A 25,575-nucleotide genomic window follows, 5' to 3' on the forward strand; every position below is an offset into this window, starting at 1 on the left:
GCCCCCTGCATGGGAAAACATATTTGCCAATGTTATCTCCGATAAGGGTTTAATCTCCAAAATTTATAGGGAACTCATACAATTTAACAAAAGGAAGATAAACAATCCAATCAAAAAATGGGCAAAGGACCTAAATAGACACCTTTCAAAAGAGGACATTCAGAAAGCCAAGAGACATATGAAAACATGCTCAAAGTCACTCATCATCCGAGAGATGCAAATCAAAACAACAATGAGGTACCATCTCACACCTGTCAGACTGGCTATCATCAACAAATCAACAAACCTCAGTCTTATCAACAGGGAAAGAACTCCAACTTTATCATAAATTTCAGAATTCTACCAACTCTCTCTGGGAAAGCATTCTGAGTGAGGCTGCTTAACATCTTATTGTCTGTTATTGTTTAGCGTCAGCCCATTTGTGGAGAACCAAAAAAGTTGGCTATGCAATTGGACCACCTGACTGGTTCACTCAGTAAAGAGTGGATCCATCCACTAGAAAAAAAATCTGGCAGCATGGAAGCCCATTCCAACCAAAGCAGCATTAATGTTCATGTCCTCATCATCCTTTTCACTGTCTGTGTTTTGTGAATTCAGAAAAGACAATTTATAAAATGTACTGGAGGCCGGAGGGGAAGATTTTCCTGTACTGATTTTGGCATTGAGAATATTTCTCTACTGTCTACAGAGTTTGATACGAATTAAGTTACACTGTGAGGAGAATCTTATCTTGAACCTGGGAAATGATTCTTTAAGTAAGTGCTCCCAATAAGAAATGAAAGATGCCACCAGTATCATGGAGAGCCTAAATCCAAACCCACAGCTGTCCTTCTGACACTCTGACGCCCTTCTACTATGATTTTCTAAACTCCACACATCTGCAAATCAATAATAACCCACAGTGTATGATTATAAAGACATTCTAAATAACAAAAATATCCATTCATGTGAAATATTTACCAAACAAGAGCCAAAATTTACCAGCTAAATATTTGATTCAAATTGAATCACAAAGATAAAAATAAATTCTGCATGAGATTGCCATAAATGCAAAATGAAAAGCTATTTCCAGGTTCATTATGTACTTATTACAGAGATAGGCAATTATAGAAAGAAATTCTCCATACCACAAGGGAGGGTAAGAGAACAGGCCGTCTCCTCACCTACATTTGCGTTACATATTTAACAAATCTAAGAATAGCCAGAGAAAAATCCACAATGGATCTTCCATAAATACTAAAACTAACAAAGCTAGGTAAGAAGTTGCATGAAGAACATTCTGAGTTAAAGGAACTATAGACATACCAAAGAACAATAATGAAAAGTTGTCCTATAGGGCTCAATCTAGGGCATTTCCAGGCCCAAAATGAGTCTTTAAAAAAAGTGAAATACAAATATGTGTGTATTTATATTATTTCAGATACTTCACTTCAAAAAACCCTTCTCTTCTGATAAACAATTATTTGACTTAAGTAAGTCATTAAGGAAGGTTGATTATGACTAAAACTGGCCAATATATGACTAGGGAAATTTGTACATTACTAAGGAGGTGTGTGGAGGGGAGGGCTGGGGGACCCATAGAATGCTTTTTGTTAGGAGAGCTTTATTTGTGAAACAGAAGACAAATAACTTTTCAAAACCAGATTCAGAGATTTCTTCTAGCACACAGTGATTCATCCTATATCTGGTATTAGAAGAAAGTGAGAGAAGCATAATTATAGGCCATAACAAAAAACGTGAGTGGCTTTTCCTGAGATGATCAACACTTAAGCTTTACACATAGGAGGCTCCCCAAGAAGCTCATGGTCAAGTTGACCTCTTAGTCCTAAACATCAACTCTTTGTATTTAATTCATTGGTCCTGCATCTAAATACATTTTTCATATCCAACTTTGTCTAACATGTTTAGACATTTTATTTTTCTAGCATAAAATGTATATGCTAAATTACATAGAATAAATTTCATACTATATATCGTTATAGTATAAATTTGGTCCAGCGTTATTTTCTGTTGAAAGATTTCTTTCTCCTTAAGCCCTGAAAGCAGAAACATAATGCTGAGCCTAAAAATCGAATAGCCAGTATCTGTCATTGAAGGGAAACACGTCTTAGCCTCTGCAAATGAAGTTCATCTGACCGATTTTATTTTGTCAGTTCTTGATATTTAATTTTCCTTTTGTGCTGTGCAGCCACAGCAACGGTAAAAGCCAAGTGCCATCTATCAGACTTCAAGATTTGCACAAGGAAACATGCTACGTCGAATGTATAGCACTTTTTCAGGGCTGAGGGCGCCGTTGAAGTCCTTGTCATCTACACAGTGAAATTTGAACGTGGGGGATCTTTTCTCTTTCAGAGGACCATCCTCAATGGAAAAAAAATAAACTGAACAGTTCATGTAAATTAAGACAATTTCGTCTAATTTTCCCATTGATTTTTTGAGAAGCACATATCTATATGTTTTGGAGTATTTTAACTGGCTTAAGAAGATGAAAAATATACGTACCGTATTTGCCGGCGTATAAGACGACTGGGCGTATAAGACGACCCCCTAACATTTCCACTCAAAATACTGAGTTTGTTATATACTCGCCGTATAAGACTACCCCCTCTTCCGCACACCTTCCACACACCAAATAAAAGGTAAAACAATATCAGATTTGATTTTAACATTTTAATTTATATTCAAATGCTTATGACATGCAGGAAAACTGTCACAAGGCTGTATGTAATCAAACATATACATAAAACAGTGCAAGTTTATTACCGGTAAACATACCGGTAATTCACTAAAGAAAACACACTCTATAGACTGGTACCGTAGATGCTTCTCAGGAACACAGGCAAGCAGCCCACAACCTACGTCTTATACGCCGGCAAATACGGTAATTATTTTCTCTTGCTTGAAGAAAAAATTAAACAACTTAAGATTACTTAACAAGCCAGTCATATCTGAGGGCCCTTTCTCTGAGAAGATGAATTATAACACCTCAACAAATAGCATCTATAATGTTTATGAAATCCCTACGAGTTTTATTGTCCAGAGTTCTCATTTCTCAGTGTTTTCCTGTTATTATTGGAGAACAGAAAAGGTCTTGTCCATTGAGCCTTCCTGAAGTGGAGCACTGGGGGTGTGATCAGCTGATACCACTGCCCATTATTTCTAACCTTTTGAAGTAATAATCTTGTTGTACCCACATAATTGGGATGTTGGCTGCAGACAAAACTTTCTGAGTTTTTGTGGGAAACAGTTTATTGCCTTCACTATCTGATAAGCTATACAGAGAACCCCGCCCCCTCCCCCAGGCTGGGTGCCTTTGAAGCCCTAGCAAAGGTCGGAGCTAGGCGCCACCTCTGTTTGTCCAGACAGTGGTAGCTGAAACTACTCCCTCATTTATTATTATGTAAATCCTTGCTGATGGGCTAGTCTGCCTGTTAATGGGAGGTCACCTGCCTAAGGGCTATGAGATGGGTGCATCCCAGAATCAATAAAAGCTTGGTGAGGCCTGAGCATGGGTAGAAGTCCTTCCCCGTGAGTTGGACTTGCCCACCTGGTCCCCCAATATTTCCAAATTATCTCGAGTCTTCTCTCTTTCATTTGTGTGCAGCTCTGCTTCCAGTTCCTGAACCCTGACCCATGCGGGACATGGGAAGGAAACACTCAACAGTTTGGTGTCTCTTCCCTGCCCCCAACCCAAAACAGGAAAACAGAAAAAAAGAAAAAAACAGGAACAGAAGAAATCATTCTGGGACAAGGCAAAACCAGTGAGGGGAATATGTGGATGAGACCTAGTACAGCTTAAGTGGAGAATGAAGTGGGTAAGTGGGGAAAAAACTTACGACTTTGCCCACACGGACACAGCCTATAATTTCCTCGGTCTCCTTGTGCAGGGTCTTCTAGACCCACTAAACATTCTGAACCACTTCCCTGGCTCCTTTCAAATGATAAAACATCAAGTATGTGTTGAACAGTTGAAAACAAACCAAAGGGACTTGCCTCACTCTGCATCTTCTGGGCCTCCTTTGAAGCTTGATATGATGGTGTCTCAACAAATTCAAGCATCGACTTCCCCTTATTTTTTTCATAGTCTTCTCTGTACTTAACCTTTATTGAAAAAATATAAAAAGCATATAAAGCTCACGAGCCCTTATGCAAATAGACCAAAGTAAAATAAGAATGTACCAAATTGACCATTTTTCTAAAAATCACATTATTCTGGTGTGCAGGTTGATCCCTGAGTTCCCTGTAGTTAATGACATACAAAGAAAGAGGTAAGATATATAGATAAAACTTATGCAGAAACAAAAATAACATAATTTCTAAATAATCTAGTTCTAGGACTTGAATAAAGTATTTAAATAGCTGGCATGGCATATCATACACATGGGGCTATATATGTATATACACATATACTAGTATATAGAAAGACAGAGAGAGAGAAAGAGATCCTGTGATAGCTGGAATGCCTATCAGTAGAGCATGAACAAGAGGGAAAACATAGTTGCGATTCTCTCTCTTTTTGTCAAAGGGATGACAGTGTTTCCTGGGATTGCTGAATTTTTCCATAGACATTAAGTAAAACACACATAGAGCTCTTCTGTGATTTATTTCAGTTTCACTAGGCATTATTTAATAACTAGAGTTCATGCACAGGTGGGGTCCCTCCCAGCCGATCAGGGCCATCTTGCCCAGTCCCAATCAGGGCCAATCGGGGACGGCCGGTCACGGGGAGGAACCATGGGAGGTTGGTTGTGGGAGTGCACTGACCACCAGGGGGCAGCTCCTGTGTTACACCCTCTCACAGTCTGAGAGAGAGGGAACAGAGGACCACAGTGGGAGGGGCTGGGCAAGAGTGCAGAGGATGAGCCAAAACCCACCACAGCCTCACAGCCCACAGTTCCTTTCAAGGTGCATGAATTCGTGCACTGGGCCCTAGTTTTATTTATATATATTTTAGAGGCCTGATGCACAAATACTCGTGCAAGAATGGGCCTTCCTTTCCCTGGCTGCCAGCACCACCAGTCCGGCCAGAGCCGCCTTTTCGCCTTCCCACACTTCCCAGAGGCCTGAAGTGGCTGGGTTAATTTGCAAACTCACTCCTGATTGGCTGAATTACAAAATTAAAATCATAGAAAAGTTTTATCATGATGATTCATTTCATTCAGAAATGTACTTTCATTTACATTCTATGTTTAATAATTAATAAAATTATTTCTTAAGTTGCGTAATGGTAATAATTTTAATGATAATTAAATCCAAAAGAAATTTTTCAATACTTAGAACTTTACTGTACCAGGAAACTTAAGTTTTAAAATTCCTATTTGTAGGCACATTTTTGTTTCAAAGAAGTATGACAGAGTGATCAATGAAAAGTGTTTTGCCAAAACCGGTTTGGCTCAGTGGACAGAGCGTCGGCCTGCGGACTGAAAGGTCCCGGGTTCGATTCTGGTCAGGGGCATGTACCTGGGTTGCGGGCACATCCCCAGTGGGAGGTGTGCAGGAGGCAGCTGATCGATGTTTCTCTCTCGTCGATGTTTCCAACTCTCTATCTCTCTCCCTTCCTCTCTGTAAAAAAAATCAATAAAATATATTTTTAAAAAAAAAGAAAAGTGTTTTAATTATAATAATATACTACATTAAGATAAAATTTTACAGAAAAAAATAAAATGAAAATAAGAATGGTAAGAGAAAAATATCAATTTCTATATCTTAAAGAAGAGCTAGTTTGTGTATTTTTTAAATAATGGATGTGGATATCATATCATTATCAAATTTATGTTCCACAGGATACATTTAAAAGAGTTTTGCAAAATTTAAATTAATAGATGTTGGAATGACATATTTTTCAACTATTGTAACTCAGAACAAAAAATATACATAGATACCAACTTCAAAGTGTTCAAGAAAAAAAATATTTTTAAACATTTGTTCAGGGAGTACATAGAATTTCACAGTTGAAATAAACATTAATGTAGACTATACTGGCAAGATATAGTTTTACCATTTTCATAATATGAGAAATTATCATAAACTTTGTGCCTGGGAAATTTATTTTGCAGCACAAAATGACAAATCAGCACACAATAAAAATTGAAATCATGAGATTTGATCATCATTTAACGCACATATTGTAAGTTTTAAATTGTGTGGATTTCCTGTTATGTTACAGAATGGCTGCACACTGAAACATGATTTAAGCTTCCCAAACTCAATAAATACTGAGAGAAGAGTGTTTGATGTTTTCAAAAGCAACACGTGTCTTCAGCAGCTTCACGTTCTTGGTGGAGGCGCGCAGCCGTGGGTGGTTAGGGGTCCAGGCTGGGGGGGGGGCACATACCTGACTCTGGAGGATGGCGTTGCCTTTGTGGTGCAGGTGTTCTGCAGCGTCCGAATCAAAATGATACATGCCTTTGTTTTCCTCAAAAATCTTCCTATACTCTCGCTAAAACAGAGAACGTGAAAATTAATTCAGAATAAAAACGGCTGATTAGAGTAACTAATCAGCAACTAACTAGGAATGCAAACTGAAAAACACAAGCCAACAAGAGCCGGAAAGCTCCCATCTGCAGTCGACTGGTCATGTGGATTTCTAGCAGTGAGCTAACCCGACAATGCAAGATAGACCAGCTGTAGGTGGCCAACGTGAACAGCGTATGAAATACTCAAGAGAAGCTGAGGACAATTATGCTGTGAATACAACATAAAAGACAGTCACAACGCTGGGAGTGGCAATGGAAAAGCCGGGCATGAGACTACAGTACATAGGCAAGGCGAGCAAAATGGAGGCCAGTTGTCCTGTCCTTATCCTAGAACAGGTGAGTGTTTAACAGCATCTAAAAGAAAGAACAGAGGAAAGGAAAGTCGGAGGGAGGCAGACAGAAAGAAGTTGTGTACTTCTCAGCCATGAGGAAAGTGGATGCTCATCGGGACAATGAGAGAGTGAGAAAGGATTCAACTAATTGTCCCAAAGGAGAGGTTAGGGGTGTCTGAGAGAGAAACTGAGAAACTAGAGACAGTCGATTGAACTTTTAGGGTAAAGAAAGTGAATTAAGACTATTTAGATACACAGACAAAACAGTGAATTTGGAAGATACCAGAATGGCTAAGCATGCCAAATTTGGCAGCTACAGGTCTCTAAATAAAACAGTCACCAATAAGACAAAAATCGCTTCATAATTTTATACTTGGATATTGGACACAGTGATTTTGCCATGTTTGGGGAAGACCTTTGGAAGTAAATGGTAATTCTCAACGACTCAAGGCTACAGAGACTTGAGCTAAAGTTGGTTGCTCATTAGGCAGTGAGGATTTCAGTGACAATGGCCGCTTTGTGTAGAGTGGGGGAGAGGTGAGCAGCATTTGAACAGGAGCAGGAAAGGCCTGCCATAATGGAACTGACATTGGGTCTTAGCAGATGCTCAGACATCTGAGAGTGAAGCAGGAAGAGGCCCCAGTGCCGGAGATGGGAGGATGCACACGAGAACTGCTGTTCCACAGAGATACAACAATGGTCCCCAGGGCACTTTCAGGCAATTAGAGTGATGTGTGTATCCCCAAACTCTAACCAGAATAAAGAGAAGAAAAAAAGGCCCCAGGAAGCTCATGATAACATTCACATCGTACATCTTGACTGAAGAGAGTTAAAATCAAGAACTAATAAAGCCCTGGGTATTATGTCTGGAATAATAAATCTATCCTGAGAAAAGGTCAATGAATTATCATCCCCAAAGCAATGATCTATTTTAGTTATGGAGAATTTCAGAAACTCCTATTTTTAAAAATTAAATAAGCAAACAAAACCTATTTGAATTAAGATTTGTAAACGAGCTTTTAGTACTTGCTGTTCCTTATATAATAGTCTCTGTTGCCTCCTAGTGGGAGTTGCACAGAGCAACACACCATATATACTTTTAATATATGCAAAGTTATAAACTGAAAGCTACTGGAATTCTATTTTCAAGGGGGAAATGTTCCCTCAAAAATGTAATTAGTATAGCTACACAAACTCATAAGCACTAATTTCACTCTACACATTAAATATTAAAATTTTAAAAAATGTTTATTTATACTAAAGACATTTAGAGGTCTTTAAAAACATCCATTTATAACAAACTGACAACTAATTCTGGCAGAATGTCTTTTTATTAAGCATTCTCTTTTTCAATCTTTTAATAAAATTAAGTTGCCTTTATAAATCTACAAAATTCCAATTCTCTTTACATTAAAATTTAAAAGAAGGCAATTCTGATGTACAATAAATTTGAGCCAATATATGATCATACAACTTTAATAAACAGACTGATACCTCAGAGTAATGCATTATGTGACTTAAACTTTTTCTCTTGTGAAGTAATCCTTAAGTCACAATTCTACTATGGGGCAAGTGGTCTATAATCTAGGCAAAAGCACCACCTGAACAGAGATTTAAACTTTATAAATGATATATAAAGTAAATGTAATATATGACTTTGTGGGGTTTTTCTGTTGAAGAGATGATAAAAATAATTTATATTAAGCTATTATTTTCACCATTATAATAAAAGTCAATATTCTTGAAAAGAGATATTGCCTATAACATTGCATATATTCTTCCAACTACCAAGTTTTTTCATTACCAAGATAATTTATTGGCATATTTACACATGAATCCTCATGTCCTAAGAAAATTTAACCCAAGTAGGGATGAGGAATAGTCAAGGGCAAAATGCCAGTGCAAGGATCAAAACCGGACAACGACTGAACATGAGCAAAGCAGCTCAGAAAACAGACACGTATTGAATTTAGAAGCAGACCTATGAGTCATGGGGGAAACCTGGAACTGAAACAGACACTCAGCGAGCAGAGGAATGTGTGCGGAGGTGTACAGATGAGCATGTTTCCTGGGACAGCAAGAAAGCGTGAATTAAGTGTCCTGGGACTGAGTCTAATTCTGGGCCTGAGAGCCCTCTAACCTTCATTCTCTGCTCAACAGACTGAACAGAATGACGGGCTGCTTTCCCTTCAAAAAAAAACACAAAAAAACACTGATCAAAATGATCTGCGAGTATGAATTATCTACATGCACAGTGCATTGCAGAAGGACAGCACGGGAGGTGGAAAAAGGAGGATCACTACATAATGAACACAAGTTTCAATACATCAAGCCAAGGGTAGACATTTTCAAACCTGAACTGAAGCTGTATCTCATTATTTAATAGTTTGGGAACCAGCTCGGCCAGTGTGGCTCAGTGGCTGAGCATTGGCCTATGAACCAGGAGGTCACAGTTTGATTCCTGTCAGGGCCCATGCCCAGGTTGCAGACTCAATCCCCAGTAGGCGGTGTGTAGGAGACAGCTAATTAATGATTCTCTCATCATTGATGTTTCTATGTCTCTCTCCCTTTCCTTTCCTCCCTGAAATCAATAAAAACAAAATACTAAAAAAACAGTTTGGGAACTAGGTTTTAGCTGCAGGTCTATGACTATGGGCACATCTGAAGACAACTCTTTTCACTTTTCCACATTCCTTGCCCAACATACTTTCCATCTAACCTGTACCTGGCCCAAAGCAGGTATTCAATAAATTTGGATAATTTGAGTGAATGGGTGAGTGAGTGATTACTAAAATAAACGTAGAATAACCTGAGGTCAAATTAGAGTTCATCACCACCACGGGACATGCTAAGATGTAGGAAATGGAGGCACAGGTGAGCCAGATCACCAGTTATGAGCACCAGTGACATCACTAAGTGTTTGAAACAGCATCCAGGAAGTGAGTGCTGATGGAAGGACCCACTTGGTGGGATATCCAAACACTGTCATCAGAACATGAAGAAATCACCCTCCACTCTTAGTAGCTCTGAAGAAAACTGGGAACCTTCACAAGACCAAAAGTAAAGTGTGAAAGCCTTTAGGATTTATTTTCAGAGAAAATACAAATTAGACGAAGACAATTTTTTATGTCACTGAAGCCTATTAAACATCAGACACTCTGCCCTGGCCTGCATAAAATAAAAGATCTGTCACTTAAGAGTCTGAAGCCTTGAACTGAATACAGAAGAAGAAGAAAGGAGAAGAAGAAAGACAGAACGAACTATGAAGTGTAGTTATTCAATAAGAAAGTCTGCATTCAAAAGATTTTAAAGGGTTGGCGGGGGTTGGGGGGAAGCTCTTTGTAAAGCAATAGCTTTGGTGGGACATAAGCGAGCAGACCACTACTTTTCAGTGAGTTAGTTATTCAGGGAACAGCGATGCCCGGCCACACCTAAGGAAGCAGGTGCGCTCAAGAGCACTGCAGGCACAGTGGCTGGAGGAAGCCACACCACACCGCCTGGTACAGCGACCACAACCACTTACTCTGCTGAGCATTTTGCTGACTTTCAAAGCATGGTCTAAAAACAAGGTTGGGAGATCTGAAACTGGATCATGCATATTTTGAATGTCTTTCTTGTACTTCACCTATGAAAATAACATGGAACACAATACCATCTAGGAGGAGAAAATATGCTTTTGCATTATTGCCATTATCATGTTTAAAATATCATAAAGTACCAGTTAGTGGTAAACTGGCAGATGAATTTGAACATAGCCACTAGATGGTGCTCATTTACTACTGAATGCATTGTAAAGAGTTATTTCTAAGGACTTAAATATATTATGATAATTCTTTTTCTGTTTGTTTTATATATTAAAAAAGGGGTGATGTAAGCAGAATCGAGTAAATTTAATGGAAATTCTGCTTGCAAAATATAAAGAGAAATTGCTACTGTATTTTCATTGTGCTTTGTGGCAATATGAAAGCTTCTGGTATTTTCATGCTATTGCCATATAAATCTTTTTACCACTGCTTTGGAAATATAATAATATCAGTAATAATAATAATAAAATATTAAAAATAGAAAATGTATTGAGCACTTACTCAGAGCCAAACACTTTCCTAAGCACTTTATATGTACTGAATATTAAGTCTCCATAACAACCCCAGTACGTAGGTACTTTAAGTATCTCCCATTTTACAGATGAGGAAACTGAGGCACAGGAAGATGAAGGTATGATATTAAGAGACAGAGCAGGATTCAAATACAGGCAATCTGATTCTAAACCTTGTGTTTTCAATACTATGCTCTAGGTTCCTTTAAGTATATTGCACCTCTCTTTGCATTATATTTTTACCTACACACACACACACACAAATACATAAAAAAGAAATCATTTTGATATTCCCAGTGGTCCTAAAAGACAGAAACACCCTTTTCAATTTCTGGTGACAAACAAAATAACAATATTGGTTAATGAACACAAATAACAATACCTTGTAAACATTAATGAAAGTAAGATATAAGTGCCAGGATATGACAGAAGTTTCAAAGTGTAAATGACCTAACAAAGCAACAGTTCAACAGTAATTCATCTTAATGTTTGAAAGGGTGCTCTGTACATCCTGCAACTACAGCAAAATGATCAGTTTCTTTCTATGTTTACTTTTATATCTGCCTAATTCTAATAAAAAATAAGACATTTTTTCTTGTAAATTTGAACTTGATTATTTTAAAACACATGAAATGAAAACAAATCTTGTGAAGAAGTGTTACATCATTTACAAAATGGATAAGAAAGGAATTGTTAACCATTACATTACATTTCTGAAAATGTCTTTATGATAAACTAGCATGTGCCAGGTAGCACTTTACAATTAGCCCCTTTTCATGGGTATTGTTATATGAGTTAACTACTATCATAATCACTAATTTATGATACTGCACTCTACTTTTCTATGAGATCTGCAATCCATTTCTACTCTTGATCAGACATAATAGTCTTATTAGCAATACTATTCTTATATAAACTAATTAGTATTAGTAACTATTAATAGTAAATAATAATAATACATTTTTTTTCTCAAAAAACAAGCTTCAAGAAAATATGCTTCAGTGCTTCAACTACAATTGGTTGGAAATTACATGGTTTTGTTTCATTACAACACAGCCAATTCTGAGAAACCAAGAATCAAAATATATTGAAAATAATTTTCTATGAATTATAAGCCATGGGACACTTACATTGCTTGCCAGCTCAGTGGCAAGCTGGCTTTGCTTAAAAGAAACACTTTCAAGGGGATTGTAATGATGTTTCTTATCCTTCATTTCATTATCAAATTTTTCTTTGTATTTAATCTGCCATAAAAGAAAAAAACAGGATAAATTTAGTAGCACATTTACCATTACACTTTCGAAATAGCACATTTGACTTGTAATTAGATCAAATAAAAAGCTACCTTAAAAACGAATGATAGCAAAGTTTAAAATTCCTCATATTTTCACACATATTAAGTTTAATTAGGCATAAATTTTTTATTAAAAAAAACAACCTCTACTTGAACACTGATCCTAAATGCAATTAGGCATGAACGCAAATCCTATTAACAAGAATATGCACTGAATCTCAGGATTTTTAAATATCACTTTCCGTTTCTGCATTCCTATAATCTATGATTAATTAGAAATTTAGACCATAAATGAATTAAAGTTTTCCACATTTAGAAAAAAAGGATCCTAAGCCCCAGAATTTGAATATGAATTTTCCTGAGGGAATTGTTCCAAATATAAAACGTGCTTTGTATCATGGTTTCTCTCACCATTTCCCATTTGTTCAAAAACTCATACATAGGGACTATACTTTCTAACGTGTCCTGGCTCTAATTAATGTCATTTTTTGTTCCTCTGCTTCAACTCCACAGTTGTATTCAGCAGTAAAATTAATTCTAATATTTATTCTAAATTATTTTCTTATTTTTATAAGTAATCTTAGGGCAACCAAAGGAAGATTATCAAGTTATTCTACAGAACTGTACTTTGCTCCATGGATAGAGGAAAATAACTGTATGCTATAGGAACTAACTATATAGACACAAGTTCTTTACCAAAAACAAGCAAACAAAAGACTAACTACCCAAATTTCACATCCCCTTTGGTTCCTGTAGCCAGGAAAGGATGCACAGACTTCAAGAGCAAATGTAAGCTGTTTTGTTCTCTTATAACATTTTTACCGTTATAATTCTTATAATATTTTACAACATTCTCATAATGTACCTTTATGCATACACAGTAAGGCTGTGCCTTAAAAGAGTGTTTATTAAAAAGTAATTTGGAGATGGCTAGTTTAATTGAGTCTGTGTTGTCTCTCTGAGGGACATGTGTCTGGAATCTATGGAAGAGAGCTAGTAAAATTTTGATAGGAGTACTTTTGCAAAATATTTCAAGATGCCTTACACCAAATATTTTCTGTTGTGGTTCCATTTGCCAAAAATCTTTCTGAAATTCACATTACCATTTAAATTCAAGCAAAACCTCATTTATTCTAATTATTTGGTGAGGTCTCCCTAAAACAAGAAACGCTCTGAATTAAAAGAAATTATTTTATGTCTTGAAATTGTGGACAAATCACCAATTAAATAAATTTGGAGCTCATTCACTATTTTCCACAGTAGCTGGCACCAATGGAAAAATTTGCCATATTTGTCCCTGCCCTAAACACACAATTTCACTGTCTTTGCACTCTTAACACCCCTTTGCTAGGGAACCTTCAAGATATTTTAATTGGTGATTGTGTTTCTCTCTAGCTTTTTAGTGCCTAACCGCTATTCCCTGGACAATGATGGTGGGCTCTCTTAGCTGATTTCCCCTTGAATGGAACTCCTGACTCGGCCAGACTCACCAACACTCTCCACTTAACTTAGTAAAACATTCTGACTGACGGCCGTGGTGTCCAGAACACTCTTGGCTGGTAGCTATTTAACTAATCAGCTGATCCTACTGTGTACTACGGGCTTGCACCAAGTTTTCTTTTGATTATGCATATTCCCCAACCCCAGGCACCATGAGTATCTTAGTTATGTATCAGCTAAATGGCAAATACAGGTTATGTAATCCTTGTGCCCACAGAGCCCAGCATACTTTCCTTGCGCACCGTATCGTCCCAGCATGACTACACTAGGAACACAGGCAACACAGAGGGGGGTGTGACTTGGAAATTAACCTGATAAATTCTCATGTCATTAAACCTGGCATTCACTCTTCCTGAGTAAAGGTACCTTTCTGAAAAGCAGTAACAATCCAAGTTGTAATAATTAATTCCTTCCTCTACTCATTAAACATTGAGCCTGTGTTGAGTTCTTACCTGAGGATGGGAACAGTGATATGACCCAGACACACTCTGTGGAGACTGGTGTCAGTCATCTCTCTCCAAAGCAACTGAATCACACACTTACAAATGGTTTAGAAGTAAGCTCCAGCATTTTTGCTCCCAGTGGTATGCTGTAATCCAGCTGTACGCGGGCTAGGAGTCAACTGAGTTTGTCCCCAATCCTGTTTATGCTAGTTGTACTTATTATAATTACATAATTTAATTTAATGTTGTGAACACTGGCAAATTTACTGCAAAAAGAGTTTTATTATCTCTATGAAAACTATGTTATTTCTCTGAAAGACTTAATGAAGGCAATTACAAATTCAAAGAAATTGTTGTTAAAATAAGGGTGGTCAAGGACAACCAGAAAAGCCAGGAAGGGGCATATATATCTAGAAGATTCTAGAGCTCAGATAGATTAGCAATATATCTCTTTAAAATGTCTTTCAAAATTCAAATCATAAACAATGCAATATGAGTATGATTTGCAAGAAAAAACAACACAAAACTCCAAACTGAAGATTCATTTATGAAGAAAAACACTTGTCACTACATCAAAATGTTGGTGAAATAAATGGACACATACGTGTTCTGTGTTAAAATAAAATGTTAAAATAGATTTTAATGAGAACTTTATTTTTGAAGATTTCTACCACTGTTTTGCATTAGGCTACATTAAAATTTGAATTTTAAAATGCTGTCTAACCTTTCCAGGTTATTCCTGTAGTGTGGGACTAATTATTTAAAGTACACCTGTCATTCATACCCTTATTAATGAATGTAATAATGAGCAAAGGGTTGTAAAATTTATCTTACTCTAACCTTCAGTACTCTGCATGATTTGATTCAAAAGTGCCTAAGAAAGAAAAATGCAAGAATTTCCCTCATTAATTAGCCACAAAGTATGATAACTGCATTATATTAAAAAATGCATTTACCGGACACTGACACCCAACCATTTCTTACCTCTTTCTGTAGGGATTGCACATACGTAAACTAAGAAAATAGCCAAATGATTTAAGAGTCTCATGCTCTACCGACTGAGCTAGCTGGGCGCGGTATAGCCAAATGATTTAAATGGTTCCTATTGCTCACCTTCTGACTTGTTAACTCACAAACTACACCTGCATACCCAGCATTCTCTCCTATTTTAAACACACAGCTCACACATCTGAGGTCTACCTCTTTATGTATACTCGCATCTCCTAAGGGATCAAGGCAAAGTTTTTCTTTGATTATAACTGGCGACTAAAACATGGAACAAAGGATCTCCAGTTTTAAGACCATATTATTCAAAAAGAGGTGTTGAGATTCTGCTGTGGTTTTAAGACATAATATTATCTCTTATCTAAATCAATTATTTTGGAAACAAATAAAAGTTACTTATACCTATGACTGATTTTATTTTAATGATGAATATTATTTCTTACTAGAGGCTCGGTGCACAAAAATTTGTGCATTCAGGGAGGGATCCCTCAGCCCAGCCTGTGTCCTCTCGCAGTCTGGGACCCGTCAAGGGGTGTCCACCTGCTGGCGATGTTTACCAATGTTTTGTTGTTGTTAATCCTCACTCGAGGATATATTTTTTCCATTGAGCTTTTTTAGAGACCGTGTAAGGGAGGAGGAGAGGCAGAGAGAGAGAGAGAAATATGGATGTGAGAGAGACACATTGATTGGTAGCCTCCCACATGTTCCTGGATGGAGCCTGAACCAAGATACATACCCTTGACCAGAATCAAACCTGCAATCCTTCAGTGGATGGGCTGACACTCTAACCACTGAGAGAAACTGGCTAGGCTACCAACTTTTTAAAAATGTGGATAGGTATTTAGGGTTAAATGTCTTAGTGTTTTTTAAAAAATTTAACAGACTTAGCAGGGCTTTCAGAGACCACACTCGGAAAAAACACTGGAACTGTTAAATTACAATGATGTAACTTAAATTAATGCTTTAGTGCTGCATCTGCACAAGGCAGTGTTTCAACAGTCTGAAGACGGACTTCTATACCACAAGGGAGCATAGGCTTCTGACAACATCTATGGCTCAGATTCACAATGAGTCAGAAAAGGCAGAAAAAAGCAGACCCTGAACAAAAGCTTTTCATCATGACTACAGAAACAAATATTAGGAAAGAAATGGAAAATGTGGTAAGTATAGCTTAATTATTAGTGAAAATGACAAACAGATAGCACAGTGCCAAATATCTATAGGCATTAATTCCTTCCAATACTAGATAAAACTGAATTGGAAACACTGTCAAGCAAGAGAATAAAATAGATTTTTTATGTAAAACTCATCATAAAATCAGTAACATTTTAAGTCTGAATTATAGACAAGATAACATTTCTGTCCTCAATTTCGTAACAAAATAATATCTTACTGATTTTGCACCAAATGTGGATGATCTCGAGAAATTTGTTGATTTGATATATATATTTATTTATTGAATACCTAATCTATGCCATTCTAGAATGGTGGATTAAATACATATAAACCCTGTCCCCACAGAGCCTACTGTGAGGTAAATAAAGTAGATACCTAAAACACACATATACATATATATGAATATTAAAATTTGGGTTAAGAACTATAAAAAAAGAACAGAGAGAGTGATACTATTTAAGTTGGCAAATCAAGGATGTGACATTGAAGCCAATACTTGGGTGTGAGAAGGTTGGTGGACAGAGTACTTGCCAGGAAGGGAAATGAGACATTCTTTAAACCAATGACTACCCCTTACAATTTAAAAACAATGCTTATTATTAAATGTTAATAGAAACATAAAATGCGATTTTTTTAGGTTTAAAAACACATTCTTATCAATACAGCAAATGAAATTTTAAAACAAACACTAATTATTATATATAATACAAAAATTTTCCTTTGATATTACAAACTAAAGAATCCCATTCATTATAGATAAATTCCAAGAAATAAATGAAGATGATATATGAATAGGTTAACAAATTAACTGCTCTTAGAATTTTTTAAGATGATTTTAATAGTTCCTACACTTAATGTTTGAGACACTCATAAATACACCAATCTCTTTATTTTGGTACATAAAATTTACTTCGTTTTTTTACTGATTTTCTTTTAATTACTTGACCATAATGTTATGTTTCTCGCAAGTCTTAAAAAAGGCAATTTTACAACTATGGGAGCAAAAACTATGGTACACAAGTTAACATAGGAAGAGTCTGCTATGTAATTCCATTGCCTTTACCGAGTCCAATCAATCCCACAGCTCAGTTACAGATAAAAGGGGAGAATTCTGCCACTGGCTTTCTCGTTCCCATCCTTACATCAGGCAGGTCGTATCCCTCCACCATGAGCACTGCCTCATCATCACCTTCTCTCAAACAAGCCCTCTGGTATTATCTTGGTCTTTTCTTCCTGCATCCTGCTCCCACTTTCCCTGCTTTCCTAAATCATTTCTTAAAAAAAACGCCTTCTTAAAGCATTTCCTTCCTATGTATTTATTTGCCTTTGAGTGCCCCTGTATAAACAATCTGTCATTAGTTTTAAAAGCAAGACAATACATGATTTTCACAGTTGTCAATGAAAATAAGCAACTGCACCTTCTGCCCTTGTTTCTAGTTGATACATCTGAAAAAACAAATGCAACATCCTGAGTTCATTCCAGAAATCCTATATATTCATCTTAACAGCTTTCCCCTTTTCTGATGATCTTATACCATGAGATCAGTAAGAATTCTAGGAAAAAATAAAGATGATATAATGTGCACATTACAATTTGCTTAAGTACCTGATCATCTGTTGCTAATGATTGGAGATTTTTTTTTTTATAACTGCCTTAAAATTCATGTAGAAATCAAATGGAGAGATTTGGGGTGACTGAATTTAAAATGAGAAAATAAAAGCTCAGATATCAAAACTTTCTTATAAGTACCTTCAAATAAAATTGTGAAGGAGGGAATTTAAGACCAGCATCTAATAGCCAATGTTGCTATTCCTGCTTCATTCTGTGTGAATTCATGTCAAAACATGAAGTGGAAAATGATTCTGAACATCTACTGCAAAATCATGCCTATGAAATTATGTAGTGTTTCTATGGGCCAGGCAGCCCTCAAAGTGCTTTACTCACAGTAGTTCATTTAACCCTCACAACAACCCAAAAAAGTGGGGATTGCTGTCATACCCACTTTACCTTTGAGGGAACTATAGATGGAGAAGTTAAGGATGAACACAAGGTCACTTAAAGAGCAAGTGGCAGAAACAGGCATTCAACTTGGGCAGTTCAGAGCCCATTTCTTAACTACTCAACCAAATCATACAGCTTTCCTAGAATCTGCTGCTTCTCCTAAAAAACTGAGGGGGGGATCTTCGCCCCCAGAAAAGGCTGAAATCATAAGAAGTCAGGTAGTTATGCTAGAAATCTAAAGCAATACCAGAAGTGTTGCCAATACTTCCCGCCTCTTCAACAGGCGTTATTGGGAATGAGAAGCACTTCTGGCCCTGATTAGAATGTCCCCAGTCTCTTAGTGCAACATCAGCCTCCTGAGTAAGTAAAAGTGCCTTGATCTGTAAACCAATCAATATGAGACACTTACATTTGGGCGTCCCTGACTTGCCCTTCCCTCTGTCTCATTTTCACACCATGGCCCTCAAGTCCTTTCAGGTCTGTCTACTCTGTGTGTGGATTGTCACGGGAATATCCCAGCTGGCCTCTAGAACTTTGGCCTCTTGTGAGGCCAGTGTTTCCTGTAGTGTTGCCACATTAACCCGCCTTAAATATTATTTTCTTCACAACGCTTCTCTGCCCAAAATTTTCTGTGCGAACACTTTTCTCACCTGAAATTTGAGGTTCCGTGAAAGACGACAGTTAAAATGATGAGAAGTTATACTGGGCTCCTTTTCTGAATTCATCTCTAAAAAGATCCCCCTCAACAAAACAACAAGAATGCCCACTGCATGGGAGAACATATTTGCCAATGTTATCACTGATAAGGGTTTAATCTCCAACATTTACAAGGAACTCATACAACTAAACAAAAGGAAGATAAACAACCCAATCAAAAAATGGGCAAAGGACCTAAATAGCTTTTTTGAGAATTATCTTAGTGTTTTTCTCATAAGCTTGTTGTAAAAAATTTAGCAGTATACAACACCAATTAGAAAGGATATAGCACCCCTATGTTCATAGCAGCACAACCCACCATAGCTAAGATTTGGAAACAGCTTAAGTGCCTATCAGTAGATGAGTGGATTAAAAAACTGTGGTACATTTACACAATGGAATATGACGCTGCGGTAAAAAAGAAGGAGTTCTTACCATTTGCAACAGCATGGATGGAACTGGAGAGAATTATGCTAAGTGAAATAAGCCAGTCAGAGAAGGATAAATACCACATGATCTCACTTATTTGTGGAATATAATGAACAACATAAACTGATGAACAAGGACAGATCCAGAGACGGAGAGGCATTGATTGGACTGTCGGGCCTTAGACGGAAGGTAGAGGAGGGTGGGCTAAGGGGAAAGATCAACCAAAGGACTTACATGCAAGCATATAGGCCTAACCAATGGACATGGACAACAGGGGGGTGAGGGCATGAGTGGGGGGGGATAGAGGGTAACGTGGGGATAAGGACACATATGTAATAACTTAATAAAAAAATAAAAATTAAAAAAATAAAAAGCTCCTCCTTTTTACATTCCAAAATCCCTACTCCAATCTGTAAGTATGGCCTGAAGTCCAAATGAATAAACACTGCCCATAGCATCTCAACTCCTCCCAAATTCCCGTGGTATTTATGACCCGCATCTCCTTGCTAGGTCATCTGCCTCTGGTGTCAGACCTCTCTCCTCTGTCATGCACATTCCCAAACTTTATTTGGGGTCCTCCTCTGAGCACAGCTTTCTAAGTCCAACTTAGCTCAAACCTACCTCCCACACAAACCTTTCTAAGTACGCCACCCTCAATGATGTCCTTTCCACACACAGAACAAGATGGTTTAAAAATCATTTTGTGTTTATTTTATTGCATTTCCCTATCTACAAATAAATATGAACATTTTTTTCATGTTTACTGTCTATTTATATTTGCTCGCCTGTGACCTGCCTATTCACCTCCTTTGCTCATTTTTCTACAGAGTGGTTAATCCTTTTTTTTTCAATATGAAAGAACTTGTGTATTCCAGATATTAAAATGTTGCCATCATACGCATTATAAATATTTGAAGACCACTGCTCTTCTTTTTATATTTAAGAGCTCTCCCTGGCTGATGGTTAGAGCATGTACTTGGGTTGTAGGTTCTGTTCCCGGCCTGAGTCAGGGCGCTTGCAGGAGGCAACCAGCGGATGTGCCTCTCTCACATCAATGTTTTGCTCTCTTCCCTTTTGTCCCCTCCACCCTTCCTCTTTCTAAAAATCAACTGAAAACATATCCTTAGGTGAGGATTAACAACAACTACAAAAATTCTCAGACACTACCTTCTCCATATGATAAACTCTTATCATTTTTTATTCTTCAGTTATAGTTTTACTCATTTACATCTCTTCATAGTGAAATGTAATTAGGACATTTGAAACTTGAAGAATGGGTATTTTCAAAGTTGAAAGCACTTTAAGCATATAAAACTTATTGTATGATATCATATTGTTGACTTTGCAAATGTTATCTTTTTCCATTGAAAGAATTTTAAATTGTTTTATAGTCAAATACATCTATTTTTTATTTATTTTTTAAAATATTATTGAATTACATATGTCCCTTTTTCCCCCCATTGACCTCTTCTAGTCTGCCCACCCCCCACCACCTCCCGCACCATCTCTAGTCTTATTTAAAAACAACTCTGTTATCTCTATTTGATATGTATGGTCTCCTGGGTTTTCTTTTTAAGATTTTAAAGTTATTTTATTGTTTACATTCACATAGTTAATCCATCTGGAATTCATTTTTTTATATGGTTTAAGGTTCAGGTCCAATTTTATTTTTACTCTGATGGATGATCAGTTATGTCAGCACCATTTATTAACTAATCCAACTTTTTCCCACTGACTTGAACCAACACTTTTATCATATATTAAGTTTTAATACATATTGGAGTCTATTTCAGGATTCCCTTTTCATCCTACTAATTATTTATCTCTTACTATACCAATCCCATATTGATTTAATTTCAGTGGTTTTATATTATGCTATGGTAACTTATAACTTAAGTTCTCCCTCACTGGTCTTCATTTTCATACTTTTAAGAGCTATTTTCAGGTATTTCCTTTTCATTCAAACTCTAAGATCATTTTATCCAAATTTCTTCAAACCTGTTGCAATATAATAAAAATTGCACGACATGTAGGTGTATGTATGTACACACATACACACACACACACACACATATACTAATTTGGGAAGAATTGAAATTTTTATCTATTGAGAATTTCAACCAAAAACATGCCATGTCTTTACACTTTTTCCGATTTTGTTTTAGGTTCTTCAATAAGATTTCAAAGTTTTCTTCATTTCCATCACTCTTGTTTAGTTCATGATTAAACTAAAGCATTTAAAAATGAAGAAACTAATGCTTTATTACTCAGCTAAAGAGTGAGTGTGTAGATAGATAAATAGAAATTTCATTTTTTGGTATGACTACTGCTAAATTGTAGAAATCCTGAGAAATATGACAATATGGCTAAACTCATCAAAAAAGGTTAGAATTTGAGCTGAGAGAAAAGAAAACTTTGTTTCATGCTTAAAATGAACTTATTTTTTTCATACTGAAATTTATAATTATTGTAATCTTATCTGAAATAGTTTCAGAAACATTATCTTTGCATATTCTTGAAAGTAAAGATATTATCTAATATGAAATATTTTCCTGTGCTGCTAGAAACAAAATCTCTGAATAAAATCATTGTGAAGTCATGAGTACAGTCTTACTTGACTAGAAAGTTTAGAAGCTTCAACAGCATGTTCAAAATCTAGTCTTCCAATTACAGCAGGCTCTTTATTCATTACTCCTTGGCCTTTCTTGTATTCTGCCTAAAATGAATAAATGAGAGAATGTTAAATATTTCTACTTTCCAATGAAGAATTATATTGACACTAGCCACAAATAGATAGATAGATAGATAGATAGATAGATAGATAGATAAGATGATAGATAAAAGACCCTCAGTCCATAAAAATATTCCTTACAGCTCATCAAATTCTAAAATACTGAATGCTAAAGAAGAAATTGATTTTATAATATGGCTATCTAAATAAAGTCAACATTTCTGTAGTAAAATAATTACTCATTTTGAGCCATGTATCCAATTATCATCATCATTGTATCTATAAACTGAAAAAATAAGAAATTTCTGAGTAACTAAGACTCTGTCTTCTACATACAGATAGCTTTTATGGCTTTGTTTAATCTCAGGAACTGATCTAACCCTATTTGATTAACACACAGTTGAAGTTAGAAAATAATTATTGATTATTAATTTTTAAGGTGTGTAAAGCCTATTAAGTATTTGGTTCAAGTTAAGACATCATTTTAAACCAGGTATTAGGAATGTTCAAAGAAATATTAATCAAGGAGGATGTCTTAGAGAACATAAGAAATAGCTCTGTGGTGTAGGAAACATGCAAGGATAAATGTTGGCAGAACAGAATCTACAAATGAACAGCAACAAGATGAGAACAAGGCAACTGAAGTTCTTTTGGACAAGGTGAGGAAAGAGATAATATGGGACCAGATTACTAACAACTTGACTTTCAAACTGGAACATTTGAATGCTGTCTTATACCTGAATACTATATATCTATATATTGATCAAAAAGTATGGTAATACTAGCCATAGTCAAGTTGTGCTTTAGCAGCTTCTGCGTATACCCAAATTATTTACAGGATTAAATGGATAATTCAGATTCAAAAATTGAGATGATTAATTTCACTCATTAAATTAACCATGAAACTGCCAAAGCCATGCTTTGTTCCTGCAAAAATAAGAAATCATTTCCGCTCAAGATAAGAAAGAGCAATTACATTGCTTACGATCTTGGAGATCTGCGTTGCCATCTTGATGTCTGGTCTGTTGAGCTCTGCATTATACATGTGGGTGTCCTGCATATCTTTTCTATAAGAAATCTGATCAAAGAGACAGTTTTGATTTAAAAAAATAAATTACTAATTTCACATAGCCTTAATGCCACAACATGATTTACCCTTGTTACAATCACCTTAGAAAGCCAACTGACATTTAATGCAAAATTTATTTGGATAGATATATTCTCTTTTTACTATACCTATACCTCACTATCATTATTACATATGAATCAAATTTATACAACATAAAAAATATGAGCCCAAGACCTTGGCACAAAACTATTCTAATAGGATTTCATATACATTCCCCTCATATGCATGCCATTGTGTCTAAGTGTGCATACTGATGTTCACATAAATAATATCCTCATCAAGGGCTTTCACTTGCCCCTCATACAGTCTCTGTACCAGTGGATGCAGGATAAGCCCAGCGCATGAATAGAGAAAATTACTTCTGTTGGGGGAGGGTGTGTGAAGCTCTGTAACTTTCTAACTTTCACCCTGCCAATCATACCTTTCTCTCCATTTTCTGACTGGGCTATTCAAATGCCCACATCTGGAAATCCTAGTGTTGGGCACCGATAGTTTTATTACCTATTAAATAACATTGCAATGTGACTTGATCATCCCCAAATAAAAGCAATTACATTCAGGAATATTCATCCTCCAAATGCACATTCAGCACAAACTAAAATGTGGAAAACAGATATTTTAAAAGAAAAATATACATACATTTTGCCAAAGGTACTCTAGATAGCAGTGGTCATTTAGATTAACTGGACTGACAAGTAAGAATAGACCCGAAGTGAACCAGTATAATGTCCAATGGTCAACACTTCACCAATCTGTCCCCTTCTCTATTGCCTGAGACCAATCATGATTTGAAAGAACACTTAGCTATCCTCCAGACGCAGTTCTACTTGGCAATATCACCAAGGCCTGGTCAACTTGTCTAAATATATATATATATATATAAATCCCTAATATGCAAATAGACCGAATGGCAGAACAACAACTGAACAACCGAACAACCGGTCGCTATGATGTGCACTGACCACCAGGGGGCACGCACGGCCCATGGAGGGCATCAGCCGTGGCGGGATGGTGGAGCAGGTGAGTGGGGGCGCCAAACCAAGGCGGGGCACTGGTTGCTGTCACTGGGGCAAGCCTCTGGTGGTTACTGAAAACTCTCTGCTCCCGCGTGCCACAGTCCCACCCGGCGCTCGTACCTGCTGCTAGCACGAGCCCCACTCGCACCCACTGCTGGCACCAGAGCCACCTCTCACAACCGCTGCTGGCCCCGATCACTCAGCGCCGTCAGCGGGTGTGAGCAGCGGCTGCTGGCCCCAATCATCCATCAGGGCTTCTCCACCTCCCCTGCTCCTGAGGGGCAATCGGGGCTGGCAGCTGCCACTTGCACCCACTGCTGGTCCCGGCCCCGCTCATACCCACTGCCAGCATCCGGCAACGGTCCCAATTGCTTGGCGCTGTCAGCGGGTGTGAGCAGTGGCTGCTAGCCCCGATCACCCTTGAGGGCTTCTCCACCTCCCCCTGCTCCTGAGGGGCAATCAGGACAGCAGCCACCACTCACATCCACTGACGAAGCAGGCCCTGCTTGTACCACTGCTGGCGCCAGCCCCAGTTGCTACACGCTGTCAGCAGGTGCAAGTGGGGCTGGCGCCATCAGCATGTGGGAGTAGCGGGAACAGGGCTGCCAGCAGACAGGGGACCTGGGGCCACAGCAGGAGAAGCCGGGCGGGGGCACTGAGGATGGGCTGAGACCCACCCCTGTGCTCACAGCACCCTCGCAGCCCACAGTTCCTTTCAAGGTGCACTCATTTGTGCACTGGGCCCCTCGTATAATTATATATTCTACTAAAGTTATAATGCAGATGGTTTCAGAAATTCATGTATATTTTTTAAAGGCACAAATCTAGGTGGAACATGGAAGTACAGTGGAACCTCAGTTCTTGAATTTAATTCATTCCAGAGGCTGTTCAAGAAGTGATTTGTTTGAAAACTGAATCATTGTTTCCCATTAGAAATAATGTAAATTGGAAATAATTATTTCTCATTAGAAACAATGTAAATACATTCCAGACCTGCAGATGATTCCCTGTTTTAACCTTTCTTATATACATGTCTAATGTACTGCTTAATCTATAAACAAACACATCTTTTCTTAAATTTATTGAACCACCCCATATTAGCCTTTCACAAATCACTTTCAGCACCTGTCCCAGGGGTATCTTTCAGGAAGTCAGTATGCAATATCTTCACTTTTTCAAATATCACTGCCTCCAAAATGTTGTCACTGGCTAACTGCCGTTCTTCTATCCAAATCAACAACAGTTTTTCT

General features: G+C 37.2%; 1 protein-coding gene across 2 annotated transcripts in view; it reads right to left on the reverse strand.

Moving 5' to 3' along the window:
- Positions 1 to 25,575, reverse strand: part of NEBL (nebulette) — a 370,552-nt gene that overhangs the window by 62,919 nt on the left and 282,058 nt on the right. Inside the window, exons 7-11 of one of the 2 annotated variants that reach the window (XM_015561463.1) lie at positions 23,157 to 23,258; positions 22,064 to 22,165; positions 12,035 to 12,148; positions 6,335 to 6,439; positions 3,990 to 4,101 (exon numbers count right to left, since the gene is read on the reverse strand). The exons of the other annotated variant lie outside the window; for it this stretch is intronic. Coding sequence (XP_015416949.1) covers positions 3,990 to 4,101; positions 6,335 to 6,439; positions 12,035 to 12,148; positions 22,064 to 22,165; positions 23,157 to 23,258 — 535 coding nt within the window. The remainder of the gene's footprint in view (positions 1 to 3,989; positions 4,102 to 6,334; positions 6,440 to 12,034; positions 12,149 to 22,063; positions 22,166 to 23,156; positions 23,259 to 25,575) is intronic. 2 annotated transcript variants of the gene reach the window in all.

This window comes from Myotis davidii, unplaced genomic scaffold (genome assembly GCF_000327345.1).
Source record: "Myotis davidii unplaced genomic scaffold, ASM32734v1 scaffold376, whole genome shotgun sequence".
Taxonomy (NCBI): domain Eukaryota; kingdom Metazoa; phylum Chordata; class Mammalia; order Chiroptera; family Vespertilionidae; genus Myotis; species Myotis davidii.